We start from the raw sequence: 19,346 nt of genomic DNA, 5'->3' as shown, positions 1-19,346 counted from the left end.
AACTCAAGGTTGACAGTTCAACAAATGATGAAGATCTCACAGGTTATCCCTCTCTCATCCTCTGTCATCAGTATTTTCCTGAACCTCGATAAAGACGTCTTCAAAAAGCAGCAGCAGATCCCTGATCAGAAGATCGTGAGGACGCCGTACGGAGGACGTGTAGTGGTCAACATGCCTCATGGAAACAGCCTGATGATTCACTTCAAAGACAAGCAACTCATCCGACACAAGAAGAGATGGTCTCAGGTGGGAGTTTGATGACTATCTGGCTCAAACATTTTGTAGCTTTAAAACATCAGTCAGCTCTCAAATATGTAGGTTCCTGGCTTTTCCTCTATTGTCAGTGAGACATTGGCTTTTGATAGTATTACTTGGTATACTTGTACGAACATTACATTTGAATGAATATTCTTATTTATCAAATTAAAATGAATACTGCATTTTTCATCTCTGCAGTGAGATAATGTAATTTCAAATATTTGTATATCTATGTATATCCAACATAAACCTGGTGAATTAGAGAAACATAATGCCAAATTTGTACAAAACCTTTGCAGAGTGGTAGTATTGTTATTTGTAACTCAAAGATGCGTGTCAGAGTTTGTTTGCTAAATAGTATTTCATATTTTCCAGGTCATGTACTTGTACTATCTCCTGGGCTGGAAAATTACAACCAGCTACTACAAAAGGTGGGAGAAAGGAGAGGATGAGGCTGAGCTGAAAAGAGAGCTTCAGGTGAGATGAGAGGAAACGCTTTCATGCACACAGGAGCCAGTGAAGACATACACACCAACATACAGTACATTCACAGTGTATATATATGAAAAGATTTAAATGTAAAACAGAGAAAACTGTGCGTATTCCCCCAGAAAGAGAAGCACAACACCTACCTCCTGGCTTTAGATGGAGACACAGACTTCCAGCCGGCTGCTGTGATGTTGCTCATCGATCGTCTGAAACTGTATCCGCTTGTCGGGGCAGCATGTGGCAGGATTCACCCCACTGGATCAGGTTGGTCAAAAACAGGGACTGGAAACAGATAAAGCATGTCAACCCAGCATCTAATCGTCCAACTGGATGTAGTAAGGGTTCATGTAGTTTAGGTTAAACAGAGGACTATGAATTGTACTCTACAATAACCTATTTCCAAAGTTAATTCATGCATTCCAATGCAAGACCACACTGCATGATTACAGTATATTGTCAGTGAAAGACTGTACTGTAATGCATAGACAAATACACAGGTTTATGTAATGACACTGCTGTATTTCCCTGCTAGGTCCCATGGTGTGGTACCAGAAGTTTGAATACGCGGTGGGCCACTGGCTTCACAAGACAGCAGAGCATGTGTTTGGCTGCGTGCTGTGCAGCCCGGGCTGCTTCAGTCTGTTCAGAGCAGCAGCGCTGATGGATGACAATGTGATGAAAAGATACACCGTCAAGGCCACAAAGGCTAAACACCACATCCAGTACGACCAAGGTAACCGAAAACTCACAGGAGCAGTCGCTCAAATAGAAGCTTTATACTGTAGCATTCTACATGGAATAAGTTGTACGTACCGTGCAGTATATCCCATGTAATGTGGTATATGCTTGTCAGGTGTTAGCACAATAGCTTGCATAACAGTTATCAACTGAGAAATATCAATTAACTCTCAGTAGTGTCTTTAGCACAAACCAAGCTGTTTAAGTGTTCTGATATTGGTTCAACAAGGTAAGACATTTCATAAGAAACATATTTTTTTTAGTAAGGCACAAGTAACAATACATAAATATTCATGCAAACTATTTAGCACCTCCTGTCCACTGTTCCTTTGCATGCTTGAAGGCTCAGATGAAGACCAATTGACTGCTCCTACAGTTACTGAAAGGTTTTCTATGATGTCTCTGCAGGTGAGGACCGCTGGCTGTGCACTCTTCTGCTGAAGCAGGGATGGAGAGTGGAGTACAACGCAGCCTCTGATGCCTACACCAACGCCCCGGAGGAGTTCAAAGAGTTCTACAACCAGGTCATCACCAAGAACCACTTTAAACATTTTGCAATTCAAAGGACACTGAACCAGAAAACATGCTGGTTGTTTGACTGAAACTACACCAATCTACAGAAAGCTAGATTTCAACAACGTGGATGTTATGTCTAATATTTCAGCGTCGGCGATGGGGACCGTCCACCATGGCCAACACTGTGGACTTGCTCGGCTCTGGCACCATTGTTACCAAGAGGAACCCCTCAATGTCCAAACCCTACATGTTCTACCAGCTCTTCAGCTTGGTCTCGTCCATTCTGGCACCTTCCACCGTCATCCTTATGATTGCAGGTCAGGCTTGTTTGGGGCTTATTTTTCTGCCAAATAAAAAAGCTCAGCAGGATCTCAATGGAAATGAGTTAAAGCTCAGTTCTAATATACTATTATGTCCAGTGTGTAAAATTCTACAGTAGCCTAGAACGGACAAACCAAATACTGGGTATAGGTTGATCTAGAGTTTGTGTTTTATACAAGTGTTTTTCTTTTGTTTCTCCTACACACTTGGAAGGCTGAGCTGTAGTCAAATGGTTGCATCTGCAACTTCACCAGTAGAGGCCACTAAATCCTACACACTTAAAAGTATTTCTTCCAGAACAGGTGCTTGTTACAAAGGACTAGACAGCAGTCTAGTCCACTGCATTAATATTTTTCTCCAAAGTTAAAATGTATAACCTTATTCAAATGTTTATCTGATTATCAAGTTAAAATCAATTAATTATTAAATGATTGAAGACATCTGACCTACATCTGAATGAATTATTTCACTTTCAGTATGATGCAGGGAAATTCAAGTGATAATCATGGTGACTTTACTGTGTGTTTGTTAAAGCAGTTATTTTGTTTGCTTCCCATCCACCATTCAGGTAGCTTGACAGTGTTGCTTGACATTCACCCCAACATCGCTCTGGTCCTGTCTTTGATACCTCCGGCTATCTTCCTCGGTATCAGCTTCAGGATCAAATCAGACACTCAGATCCTAATTGCAGCAGTCTTGAGCATCCTGTACGCCTTCCTCATGATGATAGCAGCACTTTCCATAATTGGTATGTTAGACACAAACTTGACAAAGCCCCTTAATACTAAAGTGTTTCTGTCCTCTAAGTTTCATTTTCCATTTGTTTATCCTCCATCAGGCAACATGGTGAAAGACAAAACCATCATGACTCCCAGCAGCCTCTTCCTCATCACCCTTGCCGCCTTTTACCTCCTTACTGCACTCATGCATCCTCAGGAGGTTGGCCTGGTGTGCTTCGGCTTGCTGTACATCCTCTGCATCCCCAGCGCCTATATGCTGCTGGCTATTTACTCCATGACCAACATGAACAACGTGTCCTGGGGCACCAGGGAGACAGCGCCTGCTCCTGCAGCTCCTGGAGCTCCTGGAGCCGCCGCCCCACAACCCCAAGTCCAGAAAGGTAGAGACTAGTTTAACCTTAAAAAATGACTAGAAACTAAAAGACTAAAAGATTACTGAGATTATTGTGCATGCATTTTGAGAAAGTCAGTTATTTAAATCTTTTACATTTTGAGCCACACTGGGCTGATTATTGATCATTTTTGATAAGATGGTGTCAATCAGTACTTAAGGTCTGCATCAATCATGCCCTCTTTGACCCTTTCCCATTCCCTAATTTTAAACTACTACTTAAACTATTTATCATTTTATGTTTATGACTTGCACTAAAACTGATGCTTACTCTTGCAGCCAAAACCACATTTGCACAGTTCTTCACACGGTCCAAATGCTGTAGACAACTCTGTCGGAGAGGAAGCGAAGAAGAGCTCAGCAGCGTGGTGGCACCAGAGCCTCAACTTCAACCCCAAAACACTATTGTGGAGGATGTGAGGAGTCCTGCGCAGGAGCAGAGGTAAGATCTGAAGGAACATTGATTGCAGGGTTTGTATCATATTATGACTGACTAGAGAAACATGTAAAAAGCCTAATGTATACTGAGCTGTCAGTATGAAGTATTATATAGTACATTGATTAAATATATATAAACTGGTTTGTCAATAAATGTTATTTCTTACTATGTTTCAGGCAAATGGTGCCTGCTTTCACCTGCCCTAACCAGTGTAAGTCCTTATATGAGGGAATTTAGCAAAAATAAGCTGAAAATCAGTTGCAGAAGGTGATGATTCAGAAACTTTAATGTGCTCTTTTCTGCAGGTTGGGTCACACAACTGCAGAGTTTGTCTGATGACATGCGCCTGCAGGAGGATTCCCTCGACCAGGTGTGAATATCCCATTTTATAACTCGGCGTAATTAAAGTAATGTTCTGCACTTTTACCTTTAAATTCGGTCAGACATTATCAGACATCAGGCCAAATGTAATGTTTTTGATCTAATGAGGCAGGACAAACACTTATCTTCCTTATTTAATAATTATGTCAAATGAAAATACAATTAAATTAGGTGTTTTTTTCTTTTAAATGGAACGTCACGATGACATTTGTGCAGTTATTGTCCTTATTTGCTGTGTTTTAGTATGAAAAGATATTCATAGTATAAAATCCGTCAAACTACATCAGAATTGGGGATTTTGGCAAATTCAGTTCTTTACTGTTCCACTGGTACACACATAACAGTACAACAATAAAATTCACACAAAGATGCATTTTGTATTGAATTGGATCAAATAAATGGCTAAGTGTGAGCGTAAAGGGCACAGGTGCAAGATAATCACCTTTTGTGAAAGTTAAGCATGTGTGTTGCACTAGCAGGGGCAAATTAAAATTGAAACCTGACGCAGCATGACAGAGAGTTCCTGTATTTTTCTGCAGGAGGAGGAGCAGTTCTTCAGAGAGATGACCACCAAGTACCTGGAGCCTCTGCCTGAGAACAAAAAGAAGCAGAAAAAAATGGCAGAGGAACTCAAGGATTTGAGAAACAAGGTGACTTTATGTCAGAGCGATGAACCTAATTACATGTTTGTGAAATCCTTTGATGATGTTTGTGCATGATGTGTCTTAATTAAGTTGTCAAATAAGTAACAATAGAACATGAATCCTTTCTTTCTCTCCTCACATACAGATCACCTTCGTCTACTTTATTTGCAACGCCTTCTGGCTCGTAGCGACCTTCGCCCTGCAGCTCTTAGGGACGTCCATCTTCATCCAGGTGCCGAAGGTGGACATCAACCTGCAGTTCACTGGAGAGTACATGTACATCGACCCTCTGGGCTTCATGTTCATCCTGGCCTTTGCCTTGCTGGTTCTCATCCAGTTCATAGCCATGGTGTACCACAGGTAACCAATCACCTGTCAGATCAATGTTCCTGATGTAGATAGATCACTTTGTTGAACTCTCTTGTTCTGTGTTTTTTTCAGAATATACACCCTGATCCATTTCGTGGCCTTTCTGGATACAGAGTCCATATCTGAAAAACAAAAACAACAAGAGTCACAGGTACGTACGACTGCTATACTGCCACTGTTGCTTCTGCCACCACTACTGTTATTACCACTGCTACTATGGTTGGTGCTAGTAAATGTATTATTATGTAATAATATATAATATATAATAATATATCTATAAAAATACAACATATCAGACAAAGTCAGGGATATAACAACAATAAAGTCTGGGACTTATTTCCATCCTCGTCCCTGGTTTAGTCGGAGACAGACACAGCTGTTAACTTTACTCTGAGAGACCCAGAATTGCATCTGGTGTTACATTATACATCGGCCCTCAGTCATAACCAAAGCTAAGGCTTTTCAAAATAAAGTATGAAGATGATGATGGAAATGATGGCAGCAAACCAATTTTAAAAATATCTCTTGTTTGAGCCATAACAGCATAACCATTGACTTTTGTGTAAGTAGTGTAAGTAGTTCATCACACCTTCTTAAAAAGGAGGGAGGCAATTAATTCCCACCCCAACTGTTGCTGCTTATATTGATAATAATAAATCTAAATATTAAACTAATCAAATTGAAAGAACATATCTGCTCTCAGAGTGCTTTAGCGCTGTGTTTCAGTCCTAATGTCCTGAACACACGGTGCAACCTCCCCATTGTTAGAAATGTTTCCTGAGTGACACACTCAGTATTTGCATGTAATTTATGTCGAGTTTTTTTAATGTGTCAGCTGAAATGCACCAGCCACAATATTTAAAATAAATGATTGAAGCTTAACGCGTCACACCCCACCCTTCTAATACTACGCTTCAACTGGAAAAATGATTGGCAAGTCATTAGTGCAAAGCTGTTGTAGGTGTGGCAGTGCGGCGTCGGTGTAATACTCATCATCTGAATTCTTTATAGGTCACAGATGATGAAGTGGATGACAGTGACGAAATCATGTTTCCAGGTCTGCTCAAAAGAAGTCACAACCATGGAACTCTGGTGTGAACAAGGATGAACTGAAACACAACCAGAACCTGTTGAAACAACCTTGTACTGTATGTGACATTTAAAAGAACTTTATGTTATTTTGTGGATATTTATAAAACCTTTTTAACACTCATAAAACAAGCACAACACAACTTCATAAAGGGTGTGTGTGTGTGGGTTGTGTGGGTGTGTGCGGGAATGAAATAACCAGCCAACCCCAAAGCAATAAATTAAATACTGTTATTGACCTACAGCTAGATAACACGGTGTATCACTGTCACTTCATCTGAAAAAGCTGAATTTATTTCTTGTATCAGTTCTGCTTCTGCGTTGACATTTCACTGTCAGTGCGACACAATATGAAGGTAAAGCTACAACTTTATGAAGGTTTAGGATGGACAATGTGAAGAAGACATTTTTAACTTGTCAATGTTCACTTAAATCACTTTAATCTTGATGTTATTATTATTGAAAGTGTTTTTAAAGAATTCAATAGTTTGTAATGAAGGAAAATGGAGACTGACCTTACAGCCAAAAATGTTTGAACTCTGCTCTGATTATTTGTTTAACGCACATTTTATTTTCAATGCCGGAGAATTATCAAACACCTCTGATGAAACCATATTTCTGTCTGCTGTATGTCAAGTTTCTCTCTTATTCTTTTTACCTGTTTTAATAATTATTGATAATGATGATTTAGGTAAAGCTGAGACTAATATATATTTAAAATTAGTGACTTGTTCTCATTAAAGCACTTTATGATGAACTTCTCTAATCTAATATCGTCTTGAGTATTTATAAATCCCATTTATTGGTGTGTTTTATAATTTGAAATGTGTATTAAATATTGCTCTACATATAAATAATAAATATAAAATGATGACAATGAAGTAGAACAGCTGTAAAACAATGCTTTAACAATGGAGACAGAGTACATACGATTTTTTAATGTTTAATGTGTTACTGGTGGCAAAAACAAACCTTTAAATCTATACAAATAGTTTCTGATAATGTTTTCTTAGAATCAAATATGCAATTTATGCAAAAAGCAACATTTAAACCCAAGAAATGATGCATGGAGGGAGTGGACAGATATGGGACAGCGTTGTGAAAAAGTGGCCTTGACCCAACTGAACAGGCCCCTTCCTGCAGGGGTTGGGGCGACTCAAGAGGGGACCTGACCTTGCGACAGGCCAGCAACCTCCCACGGGTCTGAAGTAGGAGAAAGCAAGGACAGCCAGGAGGGAACAAATAAATAAAAAGTAAGTTCACAAACAGAGAAAGCTGGCCTAATCTGCCTGGGTTCCGCTCTGGCAGCGACTTCGTCCCCAGAGGCACGGCCAACGTACAGCTCATTTTTTCTTGTTTTATTTTTTATGTATTTCTCTATTTTTATTGTTATTCATTTTTTGTTCTTTTTTTATCTGTTGCTGTCAATACTCGTGTTGCCTTGCAATGTTTCATATGCCTTCAAATCCAAATGCACACAGGATGAATGTTTAGAATAAACAACTGACAGAGGTAGTAATCTTCCAGAGCTGAATCTGAAAGCTTTCTCTGTGCGTGGAAACAGGAGCCTGATAGAAAAAATATGATCCATATGATCGAGAATCTTTAATCAGTCTGGGTGTGTTTGAGCCAGCAGTCCACCACAACCTCCTCCCAACACAGACTTTCACTCACGCTTTATTTTTGGGGTTCGTGTGACAGGCATGTTTCACTACAATTTGTAAACTGTATGGACTAAACAACTAATCAGTAATCAGTAGTCTGAAGTGTTAAGAATATTTGCATAGAAATGTTTAAAAATGCTAAAGTTGAGCCAGTTTTGGGTAAATCAGCTGAGTTCATGAGTTGTTTGAAATGTTTGAACTGTCCTGAAACACAATGTAAAAACAAACAAGGAGGACTTTAACTTCTTGGGCCCTGGCAGCCTGATCTTTCCTGTGTACTTTGCTCCATTGTTGAGCTTCAATTAGGCCTATTGTATGTAAAGGTCAGTGTGCTGGTTTCAAATGTGCGCAAGAGTCTGTCCTTGTCTCTAATTACTGACTGTAGCTCTATAGACACAAAGACAATCACTGATTTCGTCATTTCACGGGATGTTTGATGTTTTGGAATTCTTTTGTTTTAATATGTCTCCCTATTACGTCTAACAAGAAGACAGTCGTGTTTTTAAGTGCTCAAAAACGTGTAATCTGATTGAAATAAAAGGAGGTGGAACGTTCCGGGTCAAAGAAATGATCAAAGCACTTTTTAGAAAATGTTTGCTATTTCCCCATGAACAGCTGCACTCATCTGAAGGAAACGAAAACACAAACATCCTCTGTGTATCCATGTATATTGTGAAGCTGCAGCTAAAAATATGAATAATTATTTAGTTATTAAATCACACGTGTATTGGATTGTGCAGCCTTAGTGGAGATGTGCTCTGAGTTCGCTTCATGTCTGAATTGAGTTCTAGACTGGAGGTGTGAATGTGTGTGTTGCCATGTATAGAAGCTGTAACCTACTCATTCATACACAGGTGGCAGTGTGTGCATGTGCAGTGTATCTGATAGCAGCATGGCTTGTCATCTGTCTATCCAATCTCTCTGTCTGTTTCAATGCAAATAGAAAACCCAAACAAACCTAAACCCTCCATAGCGGTACCAAAATGAGGATTCTGCTCCCCCTCCCAAACTAACCACCTGATCGCAGGGACCCCCCCTAAAGGCAGAGAGTGGTTTAGAGATGCTTCTGATGTATGCTTCAGTATGTCTGCAGCGAAGTGTTTTGAATTGTGGTTTCACAATATCTTGTATCAGATCCAGCTATAAAGAGAAAGGTCATATCCTCTTTTGCCTTTTTATCTGTCTGTTTATATCATCTCAAAGCTTTCAGCTTTACAGAGGAAGGACTAAGATAAACCAAAGCTTGATATTGCCATATGTTGGTGGACAAAATATTTTTTTTTATAAAAGTTTATCTTCATTTTACAGGTGTTAGTTAGAAGGCTGAGCTTCTATGTAGGCAGAAATTATGTCATTAGATAAGTTGAGCCTCAGTTGGCGAAGAAAAAAAAAGTAGTTGTTTTGCAGAGTAGAGTTTGTTTGTCAGTTTGCGTGTTATTTAACGTACGTGAGAGAATGAAATACAATCCAAGAGGTCCAGTTTGAGTAAAAGATTCATGTGTTTGAAGGTGTAGTGTGTTAAATGTAGGTGGATCTATTGGCAGAAATGGAATAGAATAATATAATACTCAGTATTCACTCCACAGGTTGCCTTCCATTTGGCTCTAGACAGGGCCGCTCATCGTAGTTTCTCCATCACACAAGGAGAGGGTGACGCAAGAGAGATGCAATCTGCAACTACTACTAAAATACTGTTTTTCTACCTGGAATGTGCATCAACTTGCCGGGTGATGTCGTATTGCATTACAGGCAACAACTGCTGAGCCTGGTTCAGCTTTCTTTCTAGAAGACTCTGTGTTGTTGCTGCAGCCCTTTTGCACCTGTGGATTGTGCATTCTTAAAAGAAAGGCAAAAGTTGGTCTGAATGTAGCCTTAGACGTAAATCAGGTGTGAAACTGTCAAATACTAGTGAGTCATAGACTGAATCTTTATTTATGAATCTTTCACACAGATAACACTCTTTATTATCCACCAACACTGTTACATTTGTAATAGCTTTTAGCAGTGGTGATGATGAACCTTTGCACAATTAAACAGTTTAACACAACTGTAATTTCTCCCAACTTGAAAAGCTTTTATTTTGTTTTACATTACAATATAATGTAATAATAGTATTTACAAAGATATATTATTGTGTTACAGAAATGTTACAGAAAACAGAAACAGTAGAACAAAGCTTACTATACTTCATTGCAGTGGATTTTAAATCATAGACTTACATCAGCATTTAACATGACGCTGCTGAACAAAATACCATAAAACCTACTTTTTTACCAGAACTGTGATTCAGGATAAACAGTCTGATTGCACAGACGTGAATCCTACTGATGTGTATGTAATCTACAAAGCAGCAGCTGTGTTATATGAGCTGGTTGCTAAGAAATGATGTTCATTGCACTGGTTGACCAGCTTATAGGCTTCTTTTTATTATCCATGTGTGCCATAAAACTCTGTTCCCTCTTCTGTACTAAGGTTACAGTTACACTCATAGCTGTCGAGACCCTTTCGAGCATTTCTGATGGTAGAAACCGAAAATATGCATAGAAACCAAGTGACAGATTATTTGAAATGGAGTGGTTACTGTTCAGTTTTGATTCTTCTATTCTTCAGTTTGACCCCTGAACACCAGACAGTGTCATGACTTAAGCCATTACAGGCGTTCCTTTTATAGTCTCACTTCCCTCTGCCTTTCTCGCTGTTCCTCCAGACTTATCACAGTTCCACTTTTCATCTGTGACTCCAATCACATGAAACATAAAGACTTGTGACTCTGATCCCAGTATATCAACATGTAACAGTTTGAGAACATTTATTCAATCAGTCTCTTCACTGCAAGATCAGATCAGTTTGGACAAATAAAGACAAACATAAAACAAAACCACATTGAATAAATATCTCCAAAACACTTAGTAACTTGCTTAGCTTGGGGATGATCTTGCATGCAAGAATGTACTGCAGTCTGAGAAGACTTACAGTAGTTTTTACATACAATAGAAAAAATATTCTCTCACATCTTCAAGGACCATACCAGTGGTTTTACATGTCTTTGCCAATAAAGTACAAATAGATAGAATTGTTGATAATGCTGCAAGTTCACTGCGAATGACAACTGACTGTTTCACCCCTCTTAAAAAGATGATAAAACAAAGCCCCCAATGATATAATCCCTAAAACCCTGAATTAAAGCAAAAAGCACAAACATTTGAAAGCTAGAAGAATCCTGTTTAGTCTGGCAAGACATCTTAAAGCATAAAGAACAACCAGAGTCACAGCTCTACTGAGCCATGTATTCCCTCAGCAAAGACTTCATGAGCTTCTTTAATGATTAAATAATAACTATTAAAGACAAAATTCATCACCTCCTGCCCTCTTAAGGTACCAATTTATTTTCAAACAACAGCTGTACAACCTCAGACTGCTCTTCTCCCACTGACCTTCTCCAACCAACTTCAGTTTTTTCTTCATTAAAGCCACTAAGCCGTCTCTTAGACCCCATCACAACTAGGCTGCTTAAAGAAGTTTTACCCTCATTTAGCATTCTTTACTAGATTTTCCCTGCCTGCAACTGCATTACCAATTAACTTTGACCCACATCTTGATATTTGTGATGCTATTGCGATGGAATATGCATCTCAAGTTTCAGATCTCATCAACGTTTGCACCTCATGGAAATTTCACACCTCAGATGAAAGAAACCAGTTTGCCCTTTTACTACCTCCCACTGTACATACCCCGATCTGCCACCACTGGAACTATTGCTATGAATTTGTTTATGAATATGAACATGCAATATAGGTGCAATGCACAACAGCGTTTACAGCTAACACCTTACAATCTCCAGGGTGTGAAAGAGTTACCTGAATGATTTTGAGCCGCCCAATCATTTTACTGTGACTTTGATGAGTTAAAACATAAAAAAAACACCAGTACGGTCCTTAAATGCTTACAGATGTGTTCATGAAACTCAGCTAGAGGCTCAAACCTTAGCTACATCCACTGCTGTCTGACTCCTTCCTGCCGCCGCAACCGTACTCGGTTTCGACACAGTGCTGTCATCCAGAGAGCGTTCATTGGACTGAGTCGTCGGTCCGTCCACGTCGTCCGCCAGAGCTCTCTTGTACACCCCCGCCAGACTCTGCCTGAACCGCCCCCGCACATCCAGCCCCATGCAGAAGTACAACAGCGGGTTCACACAGCTGTTAAAGTAGGCGATGCCCGACGCTATAGGGTGCCAGATCTTCACCACTATGTTCTTACTATCCACCATCTTCACCAGTAGGAGGCAGTGGTACGGCGCCCAGCACAGGAAGAATGCCACGACTAACGATGCTAATATACGTAGGGGGCGAGACTTCCCGGACAGGCGGGTGCGCCGAATGCCAACCCCGGCCAGGATGTAGCAGATGAGGATGACCATGAAGGGCAACAAGAAGCCACACAGGAAGCGGATGGAGTAGAGAGCCAGTTTTGCAGTGTTGTCCCCCTGCGCCGCCTCCTTCACATCCAGAGAGCATTTACTCAGGTTGTTCTTCCCCAGGTACACTTGGCGGTAGATGAAGTACGGAGTGCTGAAGATGATCGCAACGGCCCAGACGCAGGCAGCCACCACCCTCGCGGCCCACAGGGTGCGTCGTCGCTTGGTGAAGACAGGCTGCCAGATGCAGAGCGCTCGGTCCAAACTGATCACAGCCAACAAGAACACGGAGCAGAACATGTTGGCATATTTGAAGAAGCCGTTGAACTTGCAGAGGAAGATGCCGAAGGGCCAGTGGTCGAAGAAAAGCTTCTTCGTCAGGGAGAAAACCCGCGTGAAGCAGAAGATCAGGTCCGCTATGGCGAGATTCACCAGCCACACGTTGGTGACCTTTGGCTGAGGAGAAAGAAGAAGAGAAGAAAACAGAAGGAGAAAGAGAGAAGTGAATAAACAAGAAGGAAGGGAGAATTTCAGAGGAATTTTTACTATTTTACTCTCATACATATAGAAACCATAAAAGTTAGGGTTAAAAAAAAGTAGTGCTACAGTTTATCCCCCGAACAGCTTCAATCATAGCTTAGCAACCGTAATCAGGCGCAGCACATCTTTTAAGCTGTTGTATCTGTGTACATGGAGCTTTAATAAGAGAGACACTCGATATCTCAAGAGTTTTATTTTTTATTGTTATAGGTCTTGATTGAAGACTGTAACTGTATCAAAATGTCATCCTATAACCTTGTTGTGAACGACAATCAAATAACCTTGAATCCTTAAATTGTTGATTGTAATGCTGTATTGCTTTGTTGTTGATTGTATTGTTGTATTATTATTATTATTATTATTATTATTATTATTATTATTATTAAGGTTAAATTAAGGTTTTCATTTCTTTTTTGGTTTATACAATAAGAAAAATCTTACAAAATACAGTGGTGTATGACACTACTGTCAGTTTGATTTAATTTTACTTTGACTAACTCGATATAATTATGGAGCAAAATAAACAATATAGTGTGGTTTTTAGTGTCTGGTACAAATGTTGTTAATCAGTAATAGTAGGTAACAATACATAGAAATTAAAAGGACAATAAGCATTAGGGAATCATGTATTCCTTCCAAAAAAAAGTATTTGCAGCCCATTATACTCTGTATATCCACCTTGAGCTTGAATCCGGCCACCCAGATCACCACTGAGTTCCCTGTGATGCCGAGCACGACGGTCAGTGTGTAGAGGACAATGGAGACGTTGTCCATGATGGCGTCAATGTCCACTGTGGTTGCCTCGTCTTTCTTGGAAGAGACGCGAAGAGACGCATTGGGAAACATTGTGTGACTGGAAGACAGATAATACACGAACATCAAAACTTAACACCATATTACTTTTGTATATTGCATGAAAACTTAACCTGTCATATGATGGTCAAAGTGGAGCCTGACAATGGGTAAAACTTTGGATTGTGCACAGTTTAGTCATTCGTTCCCTTCAATTATCTAGTTATTCTCCCAAATAACGTTTGAGCACAAATTAACAAACCTGAGCAATGTTTTATATTTTATAAATGATTTTAAGGAATGCCAAAGTAGCATTGTGTTTAACAGCCAAATCCCCAAAGTATATTCACATACTGTATCTTAGTCAAACCTAAGCAGCACACTTAGATTTTCCATGATCAATATTAAAATATGGAAGCTAATGCTACAAATTTGAAGCAATAAATTAAATGGTTGGAGGACACAAATTGTTGATTTAAGTGGAGAATATGTGCACACAAGTTATTCATTTGTGCCAGTCAATGTGTTCTTTTTTCCTGTAGAAGGATTTCAAATCCTATTCTAGCATGAACAGAACCCCCCAGAAGTGCATCTGATCCAGTCTGTGAGCCAGACAGGTGAACAACCATCAGGGTATGTGGTACAATACTGATTACCTACAGTGTGTCAGTGGAATATGAAGAAGTTTTCTGTCATTGTTCTACACAGTGATGAAGAGACTAAATGCTGGTTCATAGTCAACAAAGTATGGTGTCTATGTTATAAATGCAGTTTGTGTTTTGGGTTACTTCCTCTTCCACAGACTACGCCCATGACGTCTTGGACTGTGACAGGCAAGAAACTAAACTCCACTACCCGACAGTCGAGATCAAGGAAAAACAATATAAGAGAGTCACAAGCTTTAAGAAATGGGTTCAGTGGCTCTTAAAGGAGTAAAAGTTTCTGATCACAAGCCTCAATCTTTATATGATGCTATGAAAATAGACATTGGACTGTATGAATGAACATGAGTGTGTGGACAAGTCAGATGTACCCAGCTGAGTCATTGTCTGAGAAGATGCCACCGTGTCTATTTACTGGCCACCGACTGCGTGAAAACAAGGTGATGCATTAAAATACAACTATGCACGTGGGTGAGTTAAAGTTCACACAAATGTACCTGTTACCTCTGTTGCAATGGAGACAACTGAGTGGCTATTTGGATAATTGTCAACCAGCATGTGAAGGTTAAAATTAATAAAACCTGCTTATGCAACAGGTCTACGTTAACATCCCAGGCCCTAAATAAACTAATTTACCTGAAGTTTGATCCAAAGATTAATATCAGTTTCATCTCTTTGTGTTCCAAAGAAGTGTTTTTATGGACTTAACTATATTTTTTGTACTTATTTTAACTAATTGCAGTGCAGGCTGCAGAGTTTCATTTATATAATACAAAGTATCTGTTATATCTTCAAGGTTACCAGTGGAACACACACAAGTCATTCAAGTGCTCAGTCAAATGGAAATAATATGACAAAGCACAACACAACAGCTACTAAATGAATCTTGTGTTTTCTCAAACTCTGGAATTAATAGGAAAAGGAGATTTTAAGAGCAGCTTTTCCTTTATTTAAGAAATATTGCAGGCCGTTCCAATCTCAACTAGATGCAGAAAAATTTGGGATTCCCTACACGAGGATAAGAGATGCAAGCGTCTTAGCAATCCTGCTCTTAGTTGCCAACTTCACACATCTTCACAACTGAACAAACTCCAGCTGATGTGTCGATGCACAGTATCAATGATTAACTTGCTATTAGCTTCTAACAGTGTTGAGGTTGCTTTTGACAGAGACTAGCAAATCAAGCCACCTTGAGCTGTATCTCTGAAGGTACAGAGATTCAAATTATGATCTTACATTTAATGAGATACGATGATCATTCATTTGATGTTAAAAGGCAAATAACCAAAAAATGTTTCATGCTCATATCTAATCTTTTTTGTCTTGGATACAGTCAAATATTTCCTAAAAAAAAATGCATTATTGACAAAAAACATATTTGGGGAATATTGCATGATGAAAATAAATTAATAAACAATCAGGTAGCTGTGGAACTGATGAAGGCTGAAAAGGCAAAATAGGTCAGCGGTGCATCATCAGGTTTAGTAGCTGACATATATCTGCACAGAACTGTATTGGTACGAATAATGAGTCAGCACAGTGAAGTAGACAGCTGACACTGTGATCGGTGGCCACAGATTAAAGACATATCAGATCTACAGACACATAACATATAACATCCAACTGTTGTAACCAAACCAGCAAGAGGCCAGTGAAGTGTGGTGCAGAGAAAGCCTCAGTTGGTCAAACGAGATATATAAACTCTGTTATAAAGGAACTGATATTTCATTAATTAAATGAGATCTTACCAGTGGTAGCAAATACAGCTGAGCTTCAAAGAGAAAGAAAACAGTCAAACAGACAAGTACAGAAGTGGTTTCTGACATTTATAAAGGAAAGGCGGCTGACCTCAAAAGAGGAAATGAAGACGTGCTGCTAAACCTCAAAAGTGAAGAAAAAAAAACACGAAAACATCCTCAACCCCATTTACTGTGGAAGCTGGTGCTATTATTGAAGGCATCAATGACACGACCTGGCATGACAACGGGTACAAATTCTAAAAAAGGAGACACACTAAACACAGAATGGACGCAGAAAGGCGAGGAGGTTCTTACAAGGTTTTCCAGAATTTGGCAAACTTGTTTGTTTTTTTCCAGCAGTGATAGAAGAACTAGTCTGATCATTTACTTTAAGGTCCAGTGTGTATGTTTTTATTAGTGTATAATCAGCTGAAAATAAGAAGGAGCTGATTTTATCTATGTTTATGTTGAACCACCATGTTTGTACAGTAGCCCAGAACAGACAAACCAAACACTGGTTCTAGATAGGAGTCTGCAGCAACCGTAGTGTCTCCTACACACTTGGAAGGTGAGTGGTATTCAGTTGGTCGCAGTCTGCAACTTCTAGATGCTGGATGCCAATAAATCCTACACACCGATCCTTTAAAGCATACCTACACTCTTCAATTCAGCTACCTCCCTCACTCTCAGCAAATTAAAAAAATTATCCATTTAGTTCTATAACTTTGTCTATCAGTGGAAGTCTCTGTGTATGTGTCTATGTGATGTCTTCATCTGGGTCATTTCTTTGCAGTGGGAAGTGGCTTTTTTGGTTTCATGCACCACTGAGCAGCTTTTATAGGAATGAATGGAGTAGTAGTCAAGTTAGCAACCGTTAAAGGAGTAAAAAGTGCATTATATTCTTAAATAAAATGGATTACAAATGTAATGTACTTGAGTAAACTTAAGAGATCCTTCAGCTAACACGACATGAACATTAAACCTCACTGACTCACTATCAAATATACAAGGTTTAATTTGGTATTTGGTGCAATGTGAATATCAAATAGCTTCAAAAAGAACAAGTTGATACAGGTCTGAAACAGTCAGGGGGCATTTTTCCAACTTTGAATTACGTTAAGGGGTGAAATAAAATAATAGAATTATAGAGAAAGAGTCGTTTGTGAGAGCAGAATATAATTATTAGAATTCAAGACTCCTATGACGCATGTATTTCATGCTGTTTGTCATTTGAGGCGACATTTCTCTGAATTTCTTTCTTCTAGAGACCATGTTTGTCAGTTTCAGAGGGTAAACAATCTGATAAGACTGCTGCACAAGCATGCAAGAAGTTCTTAGTGCAGGTGCACTAAATGAAATTGATTCACACTAGGGGAAAAAAAGTTTGTTATATAATATATAATAATGTTCATTAGCTGTTAATTGGGAAGTTGCATCAGTGTTCTGTTCAGTGTGCAGAAGCACTGACAGTACAGTGACAAGTACACCTGATGTGCTGCTGCGACTGGATTTGCCTTTTTGTAAAGACGACAGAAAACATAGAAAAGTTTGACAATGAAAACAGACACATTAATGAAAAATGGACGGATGAATTTGCCCTTTTTTTGCCACCTCAGGGTTGCTAATATCAGGCGCCATGCAGAGTCAAAACATGTTAGGTCTTTATCTTTAAAACGTAGCACACTGTGGTGGTGTGGTGGTAAGGATAAGGATAATGGGGTGGCCAATCAGATTTCAGGTGCCCCCCTCTGAACGTGCCCCTTCATGGCATAGTGCAACTGGTCACTATAAGATCAGCACATAAGTCTTAAAAAAAAAAAATAGTAAAATGTTTAGCTGTTTTTGTTTTATGGTGATCATGTACCAACAATCAATGAGTTCCTACAGGTAACTGGTGCTGGTTGCTCCACTTGTTGTCAGTTCCACTTCACTTCCTGTCAACCGGAGGCTTATTCCCATGAAGAGCTGAGCACATGAAAGATTTCATCCCAACAAACGTAAAGATTTCAATGAATGCCAATTTATTGAAAGGATAGGATCACCCCTTGAGATGCAGTATTTCATTTTCGAGCGGGTCCTAATCCAGATAGCTGGGAAGACACTGGCTCACTGTTGTTGCTGTTCTTACATTAAATGGACATTTGTTAACATGAAGCAGATGTTTAAAAATGACACAACTCAGAAACCCTGACACATCCGTCAACAACACTGCGCTGGGAATGCTGAGAGGAAGTGCATCAAAATACCACAGTCACAACCATTTGGACTCCAAGGCCGCTCCATCTGCAGCAACCACAAACCTCCAACCACTGTGAGAACAAGATTAATCCAACCCCTCATATGCAAGCATTATGTGGTGATAATCTGATTAAACATTACAGTAACAATTTGTAAGCAGTTCACCTTTCACACTGTGACAATGACCTACAAGTAAACAGATTTACAGCTAAATATATTCAAGTATCACAAGTAAAATTAAGGCTTATTGAATAGAAAATCTGAAAATCTACAAATTCTGAGATGCTGATGAAATGTCATTGTTTCCAGACACACTGACCTAAAACAGTCTGAAACAACACAGCAGCTTCAGTCTTTGTAGTGGTAGAAAGAAGGAATAACCTCAGCCCAATAAAGACTTCCTGTACTTAACTATTTTAACATTCACACAGCGACAAAAAGCCAGAAGGTGTCAGGTTAACACTGGCCTGAATTTAGAAGTTCTAACATGTTAAAATATAGTCATCTAAATTATATTGTAACAAACAAGATGACTTTTGGCCTCCAAATCACCAAATTAGTGCTTATGGGGTCATGATGTCTATTCACAACCTGAAGCGTTAGCATGTTATATTTTGTTTAGATACATCTTGCAGAATTATTTTGGACATTTGGTTATTATTATGGCCATTAGATGCTCAGGGTTGTATATGTGTAGGGGTAGTAGAGGGAGCACATACATACATCTCTTTGTACAACTACCTCAGTTCAGTCAGACGACTCATGTTTGAAATGTTTATTAAAGTGGTATAGCATATTTAGATTTTGGCGTCTAGGCTCCAACCTCATGGGCAAATACCTTAACCCCTAGCGGAGCCTACAGGTGGATTCTGAGGTGGTGGTGGGGCTTACAGAGCAGCAGCAGCAATATGGATGCAGGGCA

At 39.4% G+C, this 19,346-nt stretch overlaps 2 protein-coding genes across 3 annotated transcripts in view; one reads left to right on the top strand and one right to left on the bottom strand.

Moving 5' to 3' along the window:
* The first annotated feature begins 27 nt into the window (after positions 1 to 27).
* On the top strand, positions 28 to 6,384 carry LOC118343132 (chitin synthase chs-2-like). Its single transcript, XM_035681886.1, has 15 exons — positions 28 to 246; positions 634 to 676; positions 829 to 1,011; positions 1,280 to 1,480; positions 1,894 to 2,009; positions 2,150 to 2,318; positions 2,891 to 3,070; positions 3,161 to 3,442; positions 3,733 to 3,895; positions 4,069 to 4,103; positions 4,198 to 4,262; positions 4,813 to 4,923; positions 5,063 to 5,277; positions 5,359 to 5,437; positions 6,298 to 6,384. The coding sequence occupies exons 1-15, from the start codon at positions 28 to 30 to the stop codon at positions 6,382 to 6,384; spliced, it is 2,148 nt and encodes a 715-aa protein (XP_035537779.1).
* Positions 6,385 to 10,277: 3,893 nt separating this feature from the next.
* LOC118343084 (formyl peptide receptor 2-like) overlaps positions 10,278 to 19,346 on the bottom strand; it is a 10,149-nt gene continuing 1,080 nt past the window's right edge. The window contains exons 1-3 of one of the 2 annotated variants that reach the window (XM_035681834.1): positions 16,196 to 16,298; positions 13,672 to 13,846; positions 10,278 to 12,909 (exon numbers count right to left, since the gene is read on the bottom strand). In XM_035681834.1, coding sequence (XP_035537727.1) covers positions 12,016 to 12,909; positions 13,672 to 13,839 — 1,062 coding nt within the window. In that variant the 5' untranslated portion in view covers positions 13,840 to 13,846; positions 16,196 to 16,298 and the 3' untranslated portion in view covers positions 10,278 to 12,015. Of the gene's footprint in view, positions 12,910 to 13,671; positions 13,847 to 16,195; positions 16,299 to 19,346 lie in introns of those variants that run through there. The other variant, XM_035681833.1, reaches the window with a different exon arrangement.

This window comes from Morone saxatilis, unplaced genomic scaffold (genome assembly GCF_004916995.1).
Source record: "Morone saxatilis isolate NCDOM2014 unplaced genomic scaffold, NCSU_SB_2.0 Contig9, whole genome shotgun sequence".
Lineage (NCBI taxonomy): Eukaryota > Metazoa > Chordata > Actinopteri > Moronidae > Morone > Morone saxatilis.
Note: the sequence above shows the minus strand (reverse complement) of the source record. Positions and strands in the feature narration are given on the sequence as shown.